General features: G+C 46.5%; 2 protein-coding genes across 2 annotated transcripts in view; one reads left to right on the top strand and one right to left on the bottom strand.

Moving 5' to 3' along the window:
* The window catches only part of LOC136627466 (oocyte zinc finger protein XlCOF8.4-like), a 42864-nt gene extending 42792 nt beyond the window's left edge, over window positions 1-72 (bottom strand). The window contains exon 1 of the mRNA XM_066602592.1: window positions 57-72. The gene's annotated coding sequence lies outside the window, so the exon portion shown is untranslated. The remainder of the gene's footprint in view (window positions 1-56) is intronic.
* A 10556-nt stretch (window positions 73-10628) lies between these two features.
* LOC136627463 (zinc finger protein 585A-like) overlaps window positions 10629-20145 on the top strand; it is a 48761-nt gene continuing 39244 nt past the window's right edge. Inside the window, exons 1-5 of the mRNA XM_066602588.1 lie at window positions 10629-10677; window positions 18160-18307; window positions 18433-18612; window positions 18688-18811; window positions 19893-19957. Coding sequence (XP_066458685.1) covers window positions 18215-18307; window positions 18433-18612; window positions 18688-18811; window positions 19893-19957 — 462 coding nt within the window. The 5' untranslated portion in view covers window positions 10629-10677; window positions 18160-18214. The remainder of the gene's footprint in view (window positions 10678-18159; window positions 18308-18432; window positions 18613-18687; window positions 18812-19892; window positions 19958-20145) is intronic.

The raw sequence follows: 20145 nt of genomic DNA, 5'->3' as shown, positions 1-20145 counted from the left end.
AGAGATGCAGCATTAGCTACACGGCGCACATTACAGGAGCCGGACATTGTACTTACCTGGAGCAGCCGTGTACTTACAGGACCTGTGGTGATGTCACAGGCACGTGGGGGGTCACATGGAGGGGAGGAGGCAGTGTCACATGATCAGCTCAGTGCAGACAGGACTGTTGGGTAGAAGGAGGTGAAGTTTGTGCTTGTGGATCAGGATGGAGTTGTGTTTAGTATTAGTTAAGATTATGGCTTATTTTAAATCAGCATTTATTCCAGAACGCTGCACTAATGTAATGTAAGGGTTAACTACATATAGGCTACATGTATAACTAGATGACACATTTTATATATATATATGGCTACCGGCTGTGGTCATACATGTATATATGGGAAGGGCTCCTGTAAGTGACCAGCTGTAACCCTCTCACTGCTGGAGTGGTGACCGGCTCCTCCACAGGGGTGATGCAGTGAGGACAATTAGGAGTTTAAGGGTTATTCAGTGTAAACATCCCAGGCCTGCAGAGCCCTGCAGCATGTATAGCGCATATAGCAGGTCCTGAAAAAGGACATGTTACATATTGAGCCCACTGAGGGATTTCTGACAGTCGACACCTCAGAGGCCTTCTGCAGTGACAGGAAGAACATAGTAACATAGTATGTTAGACTGAAGGGAGACAACGTCCATTTAGTTCAGCCTGTTTTCACCCCACCTTGTTGATACAGACAAAGAAAAAAACAATGAGGCAGAGCCAATTAGCCCCTTCCCGACTCCATAATGACAGTCAGAATAATCCCTGGATCAACCCCTAATAGTTCCTACCTGTCTGTATACCCGGATCAACAACCCGCGGGTCACCTAATGTCTATATCCTGTAATATCCTTCCGCTCTACAAAGACATCTAGTCCCCTCTTAAATTCCTCTGGATTTTGCCATCACCACGTCCTCAGGCAGAGAGTTCCACAGTCTCACTGCTCTTACAGTAAAGAACTGGTGATGAAACCTTCGTTCCTCTAGACATAGCGGATGTCCTCTTGTTACCGTCACAGTCCTGGGTGTAAACAGATCATGGGAGAGATCCTTGTATTGTCCCCTCATGTATTTATACATGGTTATTTGATCACACCATAGCCGTCTTTTTTCTAGAGTAAATAGTCCCAATTTGGATAGCCTCTCTGGGTATTCCAGTCCCGTCATTCCATATATTAGTTTAGTTGCCCTTCTTTGAACCCCCTCCAGCACTGTAACATCTTTCCTGAGCACCGGTGACCAGAATTGTACGCAGTATTCCATGTGAGGCCTGACAAGTGCCTTATATAATGGAAGGATAATGTTCTCGTCCTTCGCCCCTATACCTCTTTTAATGCACCCCAAGACCTTATTTGCCTTTGCAGCAGCTGACTGGCATTGGTTACTCCAGTTTAGTCTACAATCCACTAGTACCCCCAGGTCTTTTTCCATATCACTTTTCCCTAGCATTACCCCATTTAGTGTATATTGGTGACATCCGTTTCTCCTGCCCATGTGCATAACCTTACATTTATCAACATTGAACTTTATTTGCCATTTTTCTGCCCAAGCCCCCAGCTTATCCAGGTCCTTCTATAGCCGTACATTGTCCTCCGTTGCATTGATTATCTTGTATAATTTTGTATCATCTGTAAATATTGATCATTTACTGTGCAGCCCCTCTATCAGATCATTGATAAATGTATTGAACAGAATGGGGCCCAATACTGAACCCTGTGGCACCCCGCTAGCGACAGTGGCCCAATCAGAGTACGAACCATTTATTACCACCCTCTGCTTTTTTTCTCTGAGCTAGTTCCTAAGCCAGATGCACACGTTTTTGCCCACACCGAGCTGTCTTATTTTATATATCAGCCTATTATGCGGCACGGTGTAAAATCTTTTAGAAACATCTACATATCCGAGATCAATAGACTCTCCCTGGTCCAGCCTAGAACTTACTTCATTGTAGAAGCTGATAAAATTGGTCTGACATGATCGTCCTCTCATGAACCTATGCTGATGACGGGTTATACCGTTGTTTTCCTTGAGGTATTCTAGGATGGCATCTCTCAGAAGCCCCTCAAATATTTTTCCAGTTAAGTGAGACTTACCGGCCTGTAGTTACCAGGCTACCTTCTTGACCCCTTTTTGAATATTGGAACCACATTGGCAATACAGCAATCCAGTGGTACGACCCCGGTCTTGATAGTATCCGTATAAGAAATTGCAACCTAGCTATCATGTCACTTAGTTCCTTAGTGCATTCCATCTGGGCCCGACAATTTGTCGATTTTAATCATTAATCCTTTAATCTTTTAACCGAATTTGCACTTCCTCCTGAGTTAGGTAGGTTAAACTTAGCGGGGGGGGGGGGGGTCGGTTTATCCTCCTACATCTCGTGTGACATTTCTTTTTCCTTCATGAATACACTTGAGAAAAAAACTATTAATAGATTTGCCTTCCCCTCCATCATCTTTTATGATTTCTCCTACATTATTTGTTAAAGGGCCAGTGCTTTCAGTGCAAATCCTTTTACCGTTTATATAATTGAAAAATAGTTTAGGGTTATTTTTGCTCTCTTTGGCAATCAGTCTCTCTGCCTCCTCCTTAGCAATTTTTATCTTTTTCTTACATAATTTGTTCTTTTCCCTGTATGCTTTTAGTGTTTCTTCGCTGCCTTCTTGTTTTAATAATTTAAACGCTTTCTTTTTTTCATTTATTGCCTCCCTTACCATCTTGTCGAGCCACATTGGTTTCCTTTTACTTGTAGTTCTTTTATTTTTATTGGGTATGAACTGCTCACATGAGGCAATTAGCATGGTTTTAAACTTCATTTGACACCTGTGCTATTATTTTTGAGGACACTGTACCAAATAATGTTACTGATAGCAGTTCTGAGCCGATCAAATTTTGCTTTACTAAAGTTTTGTTTTTTTGTCGCTCCCTGATAAGGTTTCCTATTAAATGACGGCTAGATATGAACTATACTAGTAATTATTAGGAAATTATAGTACCAGTGTTTCTGGTGGCGCAATGCACCACACAGCTGTGCTACATGGTACATCCATTATGATCCCCACACATCACACACCCAGCTCTACTACATGGTACATTTATGCGGATTTCCAGACATCACCAGCTCAGCAGACTCCTGGATACAGTGATCAGTCTATGGTCATGTGATCCCTGACTCCACCCACACAGGTGATCACATGATGGTGATGTCATCACTGGCTCTGGTAGCTGCTGTAGGCTTATCCAGTACTTTCTACCAAACTGCATAATGGCTCTTCCCACAGCAGTAATGTTACTGCAGGTCCTTGAGCCCACTGGATCTCTGTGGTGGCGGTAGGTCAGTGTCTTCTGTCAGGACCACTAGTTTTGCCTGAGATAATAACGAATTAGTTGTATTCTCATTTTGTTATTTTTGTCCTTCCCTTCCAAGAGCCTTAACTTTGTTATTCTTCTGTTGGTCAGCTCTCTGTTTTATATATGTTATAGGACCTGCGATGACGTCACCGGGGCAGAGCGATTACATCACCAGGGGGCAGAGCATGAGTAGCTCCCACACATAAACATACATACACAGTATGTATGTATGATTGTAGTAGTTTGATTGTGGTCACTATTTCTCAAGTATCCCTCAACTTGGACCCCCATGATACTGTGCGGTTAGTTAGTTTTAATACTAAGTCCAGAGTTGCGCTCCCTCTAGTTGGCTCCTGTACAAGTTGGGTAAGGTAGTTATCTTTAATTGTTCTCAAGAACAATTAAAGATTGTGAGATTCACAGGTTTCGTCTTCTCATATTATATCTGGATAATTAAAGTCTCCCATAATAATTATTTCATTGCGGTTTGACACCTCTTTTATTTGCCTTATAAATAAGTTTTCAGTTTCTTCTTTTGTTTTTATTGGCCTATAGAAAACCCCCATGAGGATTTTGTTATTTTTCCCTTCCTGCATTTCTACCCACAGAGATTCCACGTGTTCATCTTTTACACCTATATCTTCTTGTAGCCACACCCCTCCCCTTTTCTGGTTCCCACGGTCTTTTCTGAATAGATTATATCCCTGTAAATTCACTGCCCAATTGCACTTATCATCAAGCCATGTTTCTGTTATTCCTACTATCCTGAAAATAAGACCTACTTTGAAAATAAATTCTACCCTGATTTTTCTGGATTTTTGGGGAGGCTTGAAATATGAGCCCTACCCCGAAAATAAGCCCTAGCTGCATTACATAAAAAAAATGGAATACATTACCTAGCAGGCTCGGTCCAGGTCCCTTCTGCTGCTCTCCAGAGCTTTGACATGCTTCTTGCAGTCCTCGGGCAGCCCACAGAATATCCTTTCCTGGTTACAGGATTCATAAATCCCACCTCCAGGAAGCGATGGCTCTGATTGGGTCTCAAATGCTGCTCAGCCAATCAATGCAGCACTTGATGAACCAATGCGATGGCTGTGATTTTATCATCGAGCGCTGCATTAATTGGGTAAGCAGCGGTCGAAAAATCAATTATAGCCATCACGTTGTGAAGGCGGGATATATGAACTGGCTAATCAATGCCGCGGTTCAGCCAATTCATAAATCCTGCCTCCACAACGCGATGACTGTGATTGTTTCTTCGATCGCTGCTCAGCCGATCAATGCAGCGCTTGATGAACCAATCACTGCCATTGCATTTATTTATCTAGCGCTGCATTGATTGGTTCTTGAGCGCTGCTCAGCCAGTCAGAGCCATCACTTCCTGGAGGTGGGATTTATGACTCCCGTAACCGGGAAGTGATCCTGTATGGGCAGCTGAGAACTGCAAGAAGCGCGTCGGAGAGCAGCGGGGAGACCCAGTCCAAGTCTGCTAGATAAGTATAATAAGGCATCGCCCGAAAATAAAACCTTGTGCCTCCTTTGGGCAAAAATTAATATAAGACAGGGTCTTATTTTTTGAGAAACACGGTATGTCATAATTTTCTTTACACATTCTCGCTTCAAGCTCACCCACTTTACTGGTCAGACGTCTTGCATTCATTGCTATACAATTTATGTTTAATATATTTTTATTAAAGTTTTGATATATACAGTATATACACAAACATACAAAAGAAAAGAACAACCTATTGCAGGTTGCGTAGGTGCCCTGCAATTTATATGGTTGTTGTTATTCTTTATAATCATTATACTACTTATGGTCCTATTAGCTGTTTAGCAATTCTGACTGTAGTAGCCCCAGCCCCGAGTCAATTCCCAATACTTGGTCCCAGGGCGCTATCTACACTGTCTTACCCCCTATTACTTTTTTGCCCTCCTCCTCAATCCCTAGTTTAAACACTCCTGCACCCTCCCCATTGAGATGCAGCCTGTTCCTACTGTAGAGTCCAGCAATCTTAATGGGGGGGGGGGGGGGGCCCTAGCTGGGAACCCAGGTGCAGTTGTCACCCCCCCATGTATATATTGATAAACATCTATTAATCAACTAATAATATTAAACAGTGGGAGAGAGGAGTGTACAGGAGAGGAGATAGGTGGGATAGGTGCTCATCTTGTGGGGCAGTGGGGTTACCTTACGGTTCATTCACATGGGCGTATTGTCACCACGAAATATGCTCACGTATATCCTGTGCATAACAGACTGCGTTTCTGAACAGAGCGGGAAATTTAAAAAAAAAACGCACTGCGTACGTCCGTGATCATATCATTCCCAGGCATGTACAGTGCCATACGTGGTCTCTCCTGGCTCTCTGCAGGTAGAGCGTATGGGCTGTAAGGTGTACAACGCTGCATGAGACTTGCAGCATTGTATGAATACGCCCGTGTGAACGACCCCTTAGGTTATAGCTTGTCTGGAGGGTTTTCAGGTTCCTTTTGAAGCTTTCCCAGGTGATGGAGGATCTGAGGGGTTGAAGGAGAAATCCTGGAGGAGATTATGTGAGGGAAGAGCAGAGGAGGAGGTCTTGTGAGGACCAGAGGTATCAGGATATTACTGTAGGTCAGAGATATATGTAAGGCGGTATTGAGATATTACACTTGGTCAGAGATGCATGGATGGGATGGATTGTATATTTGAAGTTTTACGTGGGGAGGTATGGGGATAATACTGTAGGTCAGAGATATATGGACAGGATGGGTTGTATATAGGAAGTGTTAGTGAAATGAATATCACTCCATGTTCTATCCTATGATTTATGGATATTAAATAGTGCTTCAAAAAGCCTTGAGTGAATGACTTGAGGCCAGATGACCATATGACATTTAGACTGTTCGGCGAGTCAAACTGACATGTTCCTATCTTTTCACATATGTTCTGAAACATTCTTTCTAAACAACTTATTGTTTAGATTTCCTGTATTCTTCTGTGTTCCAAGAAGTTAGAATCAAATAGAATCATAGAATGGTAGAGTTGGAAGGGACCACCAGGGTCATCTGGTCCAACCCTCTGCTTAGTGCAGGATTCACTAAATCATCCCAGACATAAATTTGCCCAGGCTTTGTTTGAACACTTCCATTGAAGGAGAACTCACCACCCCCCGTGGTAACCTGTTCCACTCATTGATCACCCTCACTGTCAGAAAGTATTTTCAAATATATAAGTTGTGTCTCCTCCCTTTTAGTTTCATTCCATTGCTTGTAGTCTTTTCTTGTACAAATGAGAATAGAGCTGATCCCTCTGCACTGTGACAGCCCTTCAGATATTTGTAGACCGCTATTAAGTCTCCTGCCAGTCTTCTTTTTTGCAAGCTAAACATTCCCAGATCCTTTAACCGTTCCTCATAGGACATGATTTGCAGACCGCTCACCATCTTGGTAACTTTTCTCTGAACTTGTTCCAGTTTGTCTATGACTTTTCTAAAGTGGGGTGCCCAGAACTGGATACAGTATTCCAGATGAGGTTTGACTTAGGGTGACTACCCACTACCGTTTTTTTTCCCGCTGTGATTTTGTTGGGTTTTTTTCCCCAGATGCCTGTAGGACTTTCTAATGTTAAAATCGCAATGCACAAAAAAAACGCAATTTGCCGCAAGGCTCATGGGGCCCCCAATTTCTCTTAACTCCTTAAAGCAGAGGCGTAACTTGAAGCTTCTGGTCCCCAATGCAAAACCTGTAACAGGACCCCCAACTATAATGCTTTATTCATAGTACTGAGCTCTGTAGATGGAGAAGAGCGGCCTTATGGGCCCCCTAAGGCTCCTGGGCTCGGGTGCAACCGCATCCCCTATTGTTACGCCAGTGTTAGTATGTTTTGTATGTTGTTACATCTAGATATTCCCATGCATCAAACTCCTGGCTACAATTTAGAACTTAGGGAAATACTGTGTGCTGGTTGAAGCCTGTGCTAGACCTTCCACACTGCTGAGTAATAGTGAAGCAATAGCTCTGGGAGCATCACTAGTGGGGGGTCTGGGGACTAGCAATAACTAGTGGCAGGGTAATAAATGGTAGAGCACTTGATATGGCAAGAGCACTTAATGCTACCTTATAGGCTTTTGACTTATTATTGGTGGATGTAGGATGTACTTAGGATACTATTCTACAGAACAGAGCTAAAATTGAAGTTATTTGATCAGAGATGTAAAAAAATGTTGTGGTATTTGTTCTTTCAACCTGACTGCCTTCTGAAAGGCCCCAGGGCTGCCATTGTAGAGTGCCCATCAAGCCATGTCTGTGGTGTGGCTTGATAGAATGCCTGTCAGATTGCAATATGATGTAAAGCTATGGCATTACATCATACTGCTGGAACGATCAAAGCATCACAAGTTCATGTCCCCTTTGGGTTCTAAAAAATAAAAAGGTCAAAATAAGTTTAAAAAAAGTTTTACTAATAACAAAAAAAGTAATAAAAGTTTAAAAAAAACCTTTTCCCATATTTATAATAAAAGACTAAATAATAAAACAAAAATACATATTTGGTATCACTGCTTCCGTAAAAGTCCAATCTGTCAGAGTAATTCATTATTTATCTTGTACAGTAAATGTGGTCAGGGAGAAAAAAAAAACGCTTAAATTGTGTTTTTCTTGGTCACCCCGTCTCCAAGAAAAAAATGCAATAAAAAGCGCTAAAAAAGTCATATGTATTCCAAAATAGTAACAATAGAAACTACACAACGTCTCACAAAAAATGGGCCCTCGCACAACTATGACAGAAAAATACAAAAAGGTATGGCTGTCAGAAGATGGCAGCAGGAAATATAATTTTAAAAAATTTAATACAGCAACAAAAAAAAAAAAAAAAAACTATGTAAATTTGGTATTGCAGTAATTGCACTGACCCATACAATAAAGTTATCATGTCATTTTTGTTCATCATAGCAACAATACGCTCCCAATGATGGCGGAATTTCGTTTTTTTCCATTTCACCCCACTTGGCATTTTTGTAAGGTTTTTCAGTACACTATATAGTACATTAATACCATTGAAAAATACAACTGATGAATAAATAAGAGACATAATGAGACACTTGTGCTGCCTTCTTCCTGTCACTGCAGAATATGCCTTCTGTCAAAAACCCCTCAATGGGCTCAGTGTGTAATGTGTCCTTCTTCAGGACACGCTATACAGTGAAGCAAATAAGTATTGGATCCCTTGCTGATTCTGTAAGTTTGCCCACTGTCAAAGACATGAAAAGTCTATAGCTTTTAAGGTAGGTCAATTTTAACAGTAAGAGATATAATATCCCCCCCCCCCCTCCCCCCCAAGAAAAAAAAAACATTGTCTAAATTATATATATTTATTTGTATTTTGCACAGAGAAATAAGTATTTGATCCCTCTGGCAAACAAGACTTAATATTTAGTGGCAAAACCCTTGTTGCCAAGCAGGGCGGTCAGACGGTTTTTGTAGTTGATGATCAGGTTTGCGCACACGTCAGGAGGAATTTTGGTCCACTCCTCTTTGCAGATCATAAGATTTCGAGGCTGTCGCTTGGCAACTCTGATCTTCAGCTCCCTCCATAAGTTTTCCATGGGATTAAGGTCTGGAGACTGGCTAGGCCACTCCATGACCTTAATGTGCTTCCTTCTGAGCCACTCCTTTGTTGCCTTGGTTGTATGTTTTGGGTCATTGTCGTGCTGGTAGACCCAGCGGCAACCCATTTTTAATGTCCTGGTGGAGGGAAGGAGGTTGTCACTCAGGATTTTGTGGTTCATGGCTCCATCCATTCTCCCACTGATGCGGTGAAGTAGTCCTGTGCCCTTTGCAGAGGAACATCTCCAAGGCATAATGTTTCCACCTCCATGCTTGACAGTGGGGACGGTGTTCTTTTGGTCATAGTCAGCATTTCTCTTCCTCCAAACACGGCGAGTTGAGTTCATGCCAAAGAGCTCAATTTTTGTCTCATCTGACCACAGCGCCTTCTCGCAATCACTCTCAGAATCATCCAAACTTCAGACGGGCTGCACATGTGCCTTCTTGAGCGGGGGGACCTTGTGGGCACTGCAGGACTTTAATCCATTATGGATTACCATTACCATGGTTTTCCTGGTGACTGGTCCCAGCTGCCTTGAGATCATTCACAAAATCCCACTGTGTAGTTTAAGGCTGATCTCTCACCTTCCTCATGATCAAGGATACCCCACGGGGTGAGATTTTGCATGGAGCCCCAGATTGATGCCGATTGACAGTCATTTTGTATGTCTTCCATTTTCTTACTATTGCACCAACAGTTGTCTCCTTCTCACCCAGCGTCTTACTTATGGTTTTGTAGACCATTCCAGCCTTGTGCAGGTCTATGATCTTGTCCCCGACATCCTTAGAAAGCTCTCTGGTCTTGCCCATGTTGTAGTGATTAGAGTCTGACTGATTAATTGAGTCTGTGGACAGGAGTCTTTTATACAGGTGGTCATTTAAGTCAGCTGTCTTTAATGCAGGTAACAAGTTCATTAGGAGCGTCTAACTGGTCTGGAGGAGCCTGAACTCTTAATGGTTGGTAGGGGATCAAATACTTCTCTGTGCAAAATGCAAATATATATATATATTTAAGACAATGTGATTTTCTGGAATTTTTATGGGATATTCTATCTCTCACTGTTAAAATTAACCTACCCTAAAAATTATAGACTGTTCATGTCTTTGACAGTGGGCAAATTTACAAAATCAGCAGGAGATCAAATACTTATGTCCTTCACTGTATGTGCTATACATGCTGCAGGGCTCCGCAGGCCTGAAATGTATACACTGAATAACCCTTAAACTTCTAATTGTCCTCACTGCATCACCCCTGGGTGAGGAGCCGGTCACCACTCCAGCAGTGAGAGGGTTACAGCTGGTCACTTACAGGCGCCCTTCCCATATATACATGTATGACCACAGCCGGTAGCCATGCAAAGTTATTGGGGGTCCGAAGCTGAACTAATGCACCCCTGTCCGTGAGACTTTAGCTACACCCCTCTATGTGTGTGTGTATATATATTAATATATATCATGTGATGTGGTTATACATGTAGTTAACCCTTACATTAGTACAGATTCTGGAATTAATGGCACTTTAAAAAAGAAACAAAAAAATGATAATAATACTAAACACAACTCCGTCCTGATCCGCAGACAGTAACTTCACCTCCTTCCACCCAACAGTCCTGTCTGCACTGAGCTGATCATGTGACCGCTCCTCCTCCTCCCCTCCATGTGACCGGTCACATGACTGTGACATCACCACAGGTCCTGTAAGTCCACGGCTGCTCCAGGTAAGTACAATGTCCGGCTCCTGTAATGTGTGCTGTGTAGCTGATGCTGATGTGAGCGGGGATCTGTACTGGGGTCTTATAAGATGAGGAACCCCAAGATACGTGTGACCCCAGATCAGTCCTCCCACCTAGTAATAATCCCCACTGCAAAATAATGGCTGCATCATGCCCCAAAGTAATAAGCATTATGTGTGACCCTGACAAGGTGATGGTGTTCACCCTGTGCGCCCCAATAACAGCGGCCCCTCTGTCCATCTCCCCCAAGTAACAGCGGTCCCTCTGTCCATCTCCCCCCAGTAACAGCGGTCCCTCTGTCCATCTCCCCCCAGTAACAGCGGTCCCTCTGTCCATCTCCCCCCAGTAACAGCGGTCCCTCTGTCCATCTCCCCCCAGTAACAGCGGTCCCTCTGTCCATCTCCCCCCAGTAACAGCGGTCCCTCTGTCCATCTCCCCCCAGTAACAGCGGTCCCTCTGTCCATCTCCCCCCAGTAACAGCGGTCCCTCTGTCCATCTCCCCCCAGTAACAGCGGTCCCTCTGTCCATCTCCCCCCAGTAACAGCGGTCCCTCTGTCCATCTCCCCCCAGTAACAGCGGTCCCTCTGTCCATCTCCCCCCAGTAACAGCGGTCCCCCTGTCCATCTCCCCCCAGTAACAGCGGCCCCTCTGTCCATCTCCCCCCAGTAACAGCGGCCCCTCTGTCCATCTCCCCCCAGTAACAGCGGCCCCTCTGTCCATCTCCCCCCAGTAACAGCGGCCCCTCTGTCCATCTCCCCCCAGTAACAGCGGCCCCTCTGTCCATCTCCCCCCAGTAACAGCGGCCCCTCTGTCCATCTCCCCCCAGTAACAGCGGTCCCTCTGTCCATCTCCCCCCAGTAACAGCGGTCCCTCTGTCCATCTCCCCCCAGTAACAGCGGTCCCTCTGTCCATCTCCCCCCAGTAACAGCGGTCCCTCTGTCCATCTCCCCCCAGTAACAGCGGTCCCTCTGTCCATCTCCCCCCAGTAACAGCGGTCCCTCTGTCCATCTCCCCCCAGTAACAGCGGTCCCTCTGTCCATCTCCCCCCAGTAACAGCGGTCCCTCTGTCCATCTCCCCCCAGTAACAGCGGTCCCTCTGTCCATCTCCCCCCAGTAACAGCGGTCCCTCTGTCCATCTCCCCCCAGTAACAGCGGTCCCTCTGTCCATCTCCCCCCAGTAACAGCGGTCCCTCTGTCCATCTCCCCCCAGTAACAGCGGTCCCTCTGTCCATCTCCCCCCAGTAACAGCGGTCCCTCTGTCCATCTCCCCCCAGTAACAGCGGTCCCTCTGTCCATCTCCCCCCAGTAACAGCGGTCCCTCTGTCCATCTCCCCCCAGTAACAGCGGTCCCTCTGTCCATCTCCCCCCAGTAACAGCGGTCCCTCTGTCCATCTCCCCCCAGTAACAGCGGTCCCTCTGTCCATCTCCCCCCAGTAACAGAGGTCCCTCTGTCCATCTCCCCCCCAGTAACAGAGGTCCCTCTGTCCATCTCCCCCCCAGTAACAGAGGTCCCTCTGTCCATCTCCCCCCCAGTAACAGAGGTCCCTCTGTCCATCTCCCCCCCAGTAACAGAGGTCCCTCTGTCCATCTCCCCCCCAGTAACAGAGGTCCCTCTGTCCATCTCCCCCCCAGTAACAGAGGTCCCTCTGTCCATCTCCCCCCCAGTAACAGAGGTCCCTCTGTCCATCTCCCCCCCAGTAACAGAGGTCCCTCTGTCCATCTCCCCCCCAGTAACAGAGGTCCCTCTGTCCATCTCCCCCCCAGTAACAGAGGTCCCTCTGTCCATCTCCCCCCCAGTAACAGAGGTCCCTCTGTCCATCTCCCCCCCAGTAACAGCGGTCCCTCTGTCCATCCCCCCCAAGTCACAGCGGTCCCTCTGTGCATCTCCCCCAAGTCACAGCGGTCCCTCTGTGCATCTCCCCCAAGTCACAGCGGTCCCTCTGTGCATCTCCCCCAAGTCACAGCGGTCCCTCTGTGCATCTCCCCCAAGTCACAGCGGTCCCTCTGTGCATCTCCCCCAAGTCACAGCGGTCCCTCTGTGCATCTCCCCCAAGTCACAGCGGTCCCTCTGTGCATCTCCCCCAAGTCACAGCGGTCCCTCTGTGCATCTCCCCCAAGTCACAGCGGTCCCTCTGTGCATCTCCCCCAAGTCACAGCGGTCCCTCTGTGCATCTCCCCCAAGTCACAGCGGTCCCTCTGTGCATCTCCCCCAAGTCACAGCGGTCCCTCTGTGCATCTCCCCCCAGTAACAGCGGACCCTCTGTCCATCTCCCCCCAGTAACAGCGGACCCTCTGTCCATCTCCCCCCAGTAACAGCGGACCCTCTGTCCATCTCCCCCCAGTAACAGCGGACCCTCTGTCCATCTCCCCCCAGTAACAGCGGTCCCTCTGTCCATCTCCCCCCAGTTACAGCGGTCCCTCTGTCCATCTCCCCCCAGTTACAGCGGTCCCTCTGTCCATCTCCCCCCAGTTACAGCGGTCCCTCTGTCCATCTCCCCCCAGTTACAGCGGTCCCTCTGTCCATCTCCCCCCAGTAACAGCGATCCCTCTGTCCATCTCCCCCCAGTAACAGCGATCCCTCTGTCCATCTCCCCCCAGTAACAGCGATCCCTCTGTCCATCTCCCCCTAGTAACAGCGATCCCTCTGTCCATCTCCCCCTAGTAACAGCGGCCCCTCTGTGCATTTCCCCAAGTCACAGCGGCCCCTCTGTGCATCTCCCCCAAGTCACAGCGGCCCCTCTGTGCATCTCCCCCAAGTCACAGCGGCCCCTCTGTGCATCTCCCCCAAGTCACAGCGGACCCTCTGTCCATCTCCCCCCGGTAACAGCGGTCCCTCTGCCCATCTCCCCCCGGTAACAGCGGTCCCTCTGCCCATCTCCCCCCGGTAACAGCGGCCCCTCTGCGCATCTCCCCCAGGTAACAGCTGTCCCTCAGTACATCTCCCGCAAGTAACAGCCGTCCATCCCCCCGTGAGTAACAGCGGCCCCTCTGTCCATCTCCCTGTGAGTAACAGCGGACCCTCTATCCATCTCCCCCCAGTAACAGCGGTCCCCTTGAATGCCTTGGGGTCACACTGGACTCTGACCTCTCCTTTATCCCCCATATCCAATCTCTGGCCCAAACATGCCACATGTACCTCAGAAATATTGCTAAAATACATCCGTTTCTAACCACGGACACGCTCAAGACACTCGTGGTTGCCCTCATCCACTCCCGGCTTGACTACTGCAACTCGCTACTCATTGGCCTTCCCCGCACTAGACTCGCTCCGCTCCAATCCATACTAAATGCAGCAGCTAGGCTCATTTTTCTATCCAGTCGTTATTCAGACGCCTCTGCATTATGCCAGTTGCTGCATTGGCTGCCCATCCACTGCAGAACTAAATTTAAACTCCTCTACCTCACTCACAAAGCTCTGCATGGCGCTGCCCCACCATACATCGCCTCCCTACTGTCAGTATACCACCCAGCGCGCTCACTCCGATCGGATAACACCCTCAGACTAAACACCCCTGTAATACGAACCTCTCATGCTCGCATACAGGACTTCACCAGAGTAGCACCCATCCTCTGGAATGCTCTACCCCAAGGCATCCGGACAATTCCCGATGCACGAAATTTCAGACGTGCCTTAAAAACGCACCTCTTCAGGGAAGCATACCAAATCTCCTGACCTAGTCCCTCGCCCCTCCCTATGGTGCTCCACCCTGTTTGCCTTCTAATAAATGATCTGTACATGAAATTCCCTATTGCCTGTGTTCCCCACCACCTGCACATCCTGTACCACCCCCAACCCATTTGTGTCTAACCCAATGTACCTTATATTGTAATTGTTGTATTCTTTTGCATTTATCCATGCCTGAAAGCGCTGCGGAATAAGTTGGCGCTATACAAATAAAGTTTAATATTATATCTCCCCCGGTAATAGTGCTCCCTCTGTATGTCTCCCCAGATACTAATGGTCCCTTTTTGTACCCACAAAGTAATTTTGGCCTCTGTGTGTTTCCCCAGTAATAGCGCTATAGGCTGTAATCACCCCATAAACCTACACAAAGAGAGAATACAACATCTGCTCTTTAGTGTCTCCTAAAAGGTTTCTCCTTATTATCTCCATAAAAAAGCGATAAATCCCTGAGTAATGGGGTCCGAGATTCACTGAGACAGTGGGTAAATATATAAAAATAAATATAACTTGTATTTAAATATTTTAGAGGAACCCGCGCCCCGGGCACGATACACATATGGACATACAACAGTGTTCTCCCCTGGATATTTCCAACCCATATCACATCAGCAGATATCTGAGGTGACAGGGCGTACTCTATCCAGGTGGAGAACAGAGGCGCTGTAGCATGACTTTCGTCACAGAGAGCCCCGTAGATGGGTATCACACCGTGAATGTACCCTGACAGTGGACCCAACGCGTTTCAACTGTACCAAGTCTCATCAGGGGTCTAAGTTCAGAGAAGAGAGGGTATTTGGTGTAGATTAAACACTTTATTATATGATCTGTATAGGAGGTAGGGGTGTATGTGTTTCTGAATGTTTGCACGATCCCTGCCATTCTGAAAACTATTTGCATATGATGGGATGCTCACGCTGGGTTCACAGAGGGCGGATTTGCCGCAGAATTTCCTTGCGGCCGCTAATCCCGGGATTAGCCAGTCATGTGGACAAGATTTGTCAAAAATCTCTTCCACACGGGTCGGCCAATCCGTTGCGGCAAACCTGGCATTAGCCGGCCCTGCGGATTCGCCGGGATGCAGCATGTCCATTTTTTTTTTCCATTGCTCGTTCTTCTCTATGGATACACAAAAGTTCCACTAGCAGCACTTCAGATAATCCCACTTCAGGGTCAGGCTGGTAAAATGCAAAGCCAGGCCGGAGTCCAAACCAGACAGATTCCACGTGATAATCCAATAAAAGAAATAGCCGGCAGCATGCATGGATGTGAATAGCACAAAGACTTGTATTGCCCCATCACATGGCCAGCAACGTTTCGGCCGTAGTGGCCTTCCTCACGCGTGGGCTGCATTCACACGAACGTATATCGGCTGGGTTTTCACACCGAGCCAATACACATCGTCCTCATCTGCAGGGGGGGGGGAGGATGGAAGAGCCAGGAGCAGGAACTGAGCTCCCGCCCCCTCTCTGCCTCCCCTCCCCAGCGCAGGCGCAAAAGTCCATGACACACAGGGTATCAGCCCCTACAGCGTCATGATCAGCGCATGCGTGCCACATATACCGCAAGTCTCAGTACCTGAGCATCGTCATAAAAACAAGATTATCTAACGCAGCCTAACTGTATGGCCAACAAAATAGCAATGTATCCTCTGTATTATCAATCCCAATGCATAATATCCAATTGTTACTTTTAATGTAGTTGCATAATTCCATTATGCTCGAATATTAAATGTAAGTGCTGCATACTATGTATCTTGTATCATTAGGCTAAACAAGAAATGCCATATAAGGTGTCCCAATTCATAGACACATTCAAGTTGTACATCAGTACAAGGATGTGTATGCATCAAAGGAAACTAATTACAAGTTAGGGCATATAAAGAGACTATAAATGTCTCAAGTGCCTCATACATGCCACCCAACAGTATATATGGGTGATGCATTAATAAAGATGTATAATTAACCCTACAGGTAAGTCCCAAGCACAGGCACTACTGCCTATTATGCATATGCATTGGGATTGATAATACGGAGGATATATTGCTATTTTGTTGGCCATACAGTTAGGCTGCGTTAGATAATGTCGTTTTTATGACGATGCTCAGGTACTGAGACTTGCGGTATATGTGGCACGCATGCGCTGATCATGACGCTGTAGGGGCTGATACCCTGTGTGCCATGGACTTTTGCGCCTGCGCTGGGGCTCTTCATTGAGCGGATGAGTTCCTGTGATGCCGTGTTCTCGCGGTCACGGTACTCCCGCGCAGGCACTGTGCGACGGCGATGTGGTTCCCTGTGATGCGGTACTCCCGCATGTCTTGTATTTCCACGCATGCGCCCATTGGACTTTACTATACACAGCTGAGTTTCTGCTCCACTGGATGCCTGCATTGGACTTTACTATTCACAGCTGAGTTTCTGCTCCACTGGATACCTGCATATAACAGGGATGGTATGTGGTGGAGGCGAGGCAATCAGGGACACAGGATCTACACATGATGTCAAGGTGTGTCTCACAATGTTATTGGTTAATTGAAGGAGTTACTGCCTTATAAATAGTATGTATTCGTACTTATATGTGTAAGCTTGAGGAAGGCCACTACGGCCGAAACGGCGCTGGCTATGTGATGGGGCAATAAGTCTTTGTGCTATTCACATCCATCCATGCTGCCGGCTATTTCTTTTATTCGTTCTTCTCTATGGGAGAGCCAGCCGCAACGGAAAAGCATGCGGCGAAGCTGCTCCAAAACCTGTGGCTAAGCGCTTATTTTGAAGCTGCGCTTATCCCACGGAAAATCTCACAGTTTTTCGTTGCGACAAAACCACAAGATTATTGCTGGGAAAGTGTCCCAGCTATCTGCCACCCACTAAATAAATCACTGCCTGTAATCACAAGTCAGCGATCTATTTATCAATTAGGCTCCTATAGCATGAAGGGGATGATGACCTTCAACAGCTTCTCACCATTTATCAATGTGCTCCAATATCTGATCCGCACCTGTCTCCCATCCATCCTTATAGTAGCCTCCTGTAGTGCAATCACTAGCATCGGCTAGTAGTAGGGTGAGCACAGCACATCCCATCTACAAGGGTCAGTCAGCAAGTCCCGGCCTCTGCTTGTATCAGCAGCACCGAGCGCCTGTCTCAGCATCTCAGGTGTAACTGGCAGGTATAGCATTGGACTAAGGTTAAGTAGGAGTAACCCCGCCCATTTGGGGTGTGTCTTATGACATCAGTGACCAGGTACCAGTCACATGACACAGTCACAGCAATCTTGTCCATAATGGAGCAATGTGACTGCGTGTTGATATATTTCATGATGTCATCAGTTGGTTAGAACTCACAGATAAGCATCACTTTTCTCTGGGTATCCCCTATCCACAAAGCCATTTCTCAAACCTCTTAATTGAACTTTAAAGTCATGTTGCGTAGAGCAATTACATCTCAGATGAAGATACAGCACCTTGGGGATGCCCTCTTTAAGGGGCTTCGGATGACACCGATTATAATGTAAGAGGTTATTTCTAGCTGAAGGTTTTCTGTATTCAGCAGTTTTCAAGGTGTTATCTGTTGTTTTGCTGATTTCTAAATCCAGAAAACTTAGTTTGTGCTTTTGGATTTCGGGGGTTAGTCTCATGCTTATAAATCTACACAAAGAGAGAATACAACATCTGCTCTTTAGTGTCTCCTAAAAGGTTTCTCCTTATTATCTCCATAAAAGGTATTTTCTTCTACATGGGATTATTTGTGGTTTTCACATCCAATCATCTTCTTCCTATTCAGGTTCCTGCATCCCAGTATCGTCTGCTGGTATCTTCCATATGACAGTATTCTTCTGATGACCTTACCAAGGATGGATAAGAAGAGGAAGGAGATGGCAGAGAGTATATTACATCTCACCCTAGAGATCCTGTATCAGCTTACTGGGGAGGTGAGAGATACTGATGACGTCACATGACATCATTCTTATATATGATAACAGATGGACATAACTGAGAAGGTGAGGGACTCTGTAAATGCATGTAATCCCATTTATTAGTCCGTCTCTCTCATCAGGATTATACAGTAGTGATGAAGACCTCTAGTGAGCAACGGCAGAACTTTGTATCTGAAGGTTATGGAAGAACCCTGAGCCCAATCACAGGGCCTTCAGCTCACTACCGGATACATGAGGACTTCAATGGGCAGAAGATCCTAGAACATGTCCACAAGATGACGGAGCTGCTGACAGGAGAGGTGACACTGCGGGGAATGGGGGACATTATACAGTAACAGGAGGGCTGTGGAGGATGACTGTATATTGTGTGTCAGGTTCCTATAAGGTGTCAGGACATCTCTGTCTACTTCTCCATGGAGGAGTGGGAGTATTTAGAAGGACACAAGGATCTGTACAAGGACATCAAGATGGAGGATCAGCGGCCCCTCACATCACAAGGTAATAGACATATAGAAGTACATGTAGTGACCCAGTACATCATCCTGGTCCCCTCCATAATTGTCATACATGGATGTCCTGTGTTGACGCACTGTGCAAACCTGTCTTGTCATTTCCAGTATGTGTTGCACAGCTGCAGCGCTTGACAGGTTAATACTTGTAAAATCCAAAGTCTGCATGTAAATGTATCAAGTCTGTCGTCATGTGGTGTGAGAGAGGTTATAAAAGTGAGTGTATGAGAGTGGGAAAGGAGTCCATGTCTTCAGGAGTGTTGCTGTTCAGGAGGTCCAGGTACATGGGGACACCTTCAGTTCCTATTTACTGAAGCATGGAAGAGGAGGAGAGATTTTTCTGTGCTACAAGTGATGGGATGCTAATGGAGTGAGCCCCAAGAGTGAGAGAGAGCATCTGTGAGTAATAACTTTATTTCAAGGCCAGTGCAGAGGTACTATTTAATCTTCTGATTTTCCTACGCGGTTGTCTGAAGTCTGGATCAGCGTGTAGAGGTACACCCTTTATTTGTCACACCTACGCATTTTCCAAAGCTGGGTGGAGGTACTACAAGATGATAATCTCTGTTCACACATGTGCATCTTTGAGTCTGTAAGAGCCGTGTGGAGATACTCCATTCTGAAGTTTATTCATTTGCCTGCAGTGTGAAATCTACAATTGAACTGCCTTGTATTATTTGTTTCAAATTTCAAGTAAAGTTTATGCCGGGCCCTAACCATTCCTAGGGACCCGTGGTACTCAAGAACCTGTCTGTGGCTGAATTTCTGTTTCGCCGAGGGTCGGTCATACCGGTGTGTGTAGGAACGGTGGCAACTAATGCCTTGTTATCTAGTTTGGTGGGCATTCCCTATCCTAGTGGTGTCTTAGGTGCACTGCAGTGCTACTCTGGCCCTGGCTGCGTGTGTCCCTCCGGGAAGGAGCATGGTAAGTGCCACCATGACAAGCCAGCACTCTATCCTCCCAGCTCCCCACGTAGGTCAGGTGTCCAGGGTCTCCCAAAGGGACGCTGCATGCATATGACTCTAAGTATCTGAAAAAGGATTCCAGTCACTGTATGTGTGTCTTACAGATGGATCCGGTAAAAGAACATCCCCAGAGAGCCGCCCCGGTCCTCTTCATCCACAGGATTATCCGGTACGTGGAGACACTCCCTATAATCTGTAGGAGGATGTGAAGGTTTTACATTCAGTACCAAATTGTCCCCGACCCTTTGAGAATAACAGGGCCTAACAGAAGTTTCTCTCTGAACTGAAACAACGTAAAGCACGTCTAGCTATGCTGAATATACATTTGTATGAAGTTCTGGGGGTTGTCATTGAGCC

Source organism: Eleutherodactylus coqui, chromosome 5 (genome assembly GCF_035609145.1).
Source record: "Eleutherodactylus coqui strain aEleCoq1 chromosome 5, aEleCoq1.hap1, whole genome shotgun sequence".
NCBI classification, from domain to species: domain Eukaryota; kingdom Metazoa; phylum Chordata; class Amphibia; order Anura; family Eleutherodactylidae; genus Eleutherodactylus; species Eleutherodactylus coqui.
The sequence above is the reverse complement of the archived record's forward strand: the minus strand, read 5'-3'. Positions and strand labels throughout refer to the sequence as shown.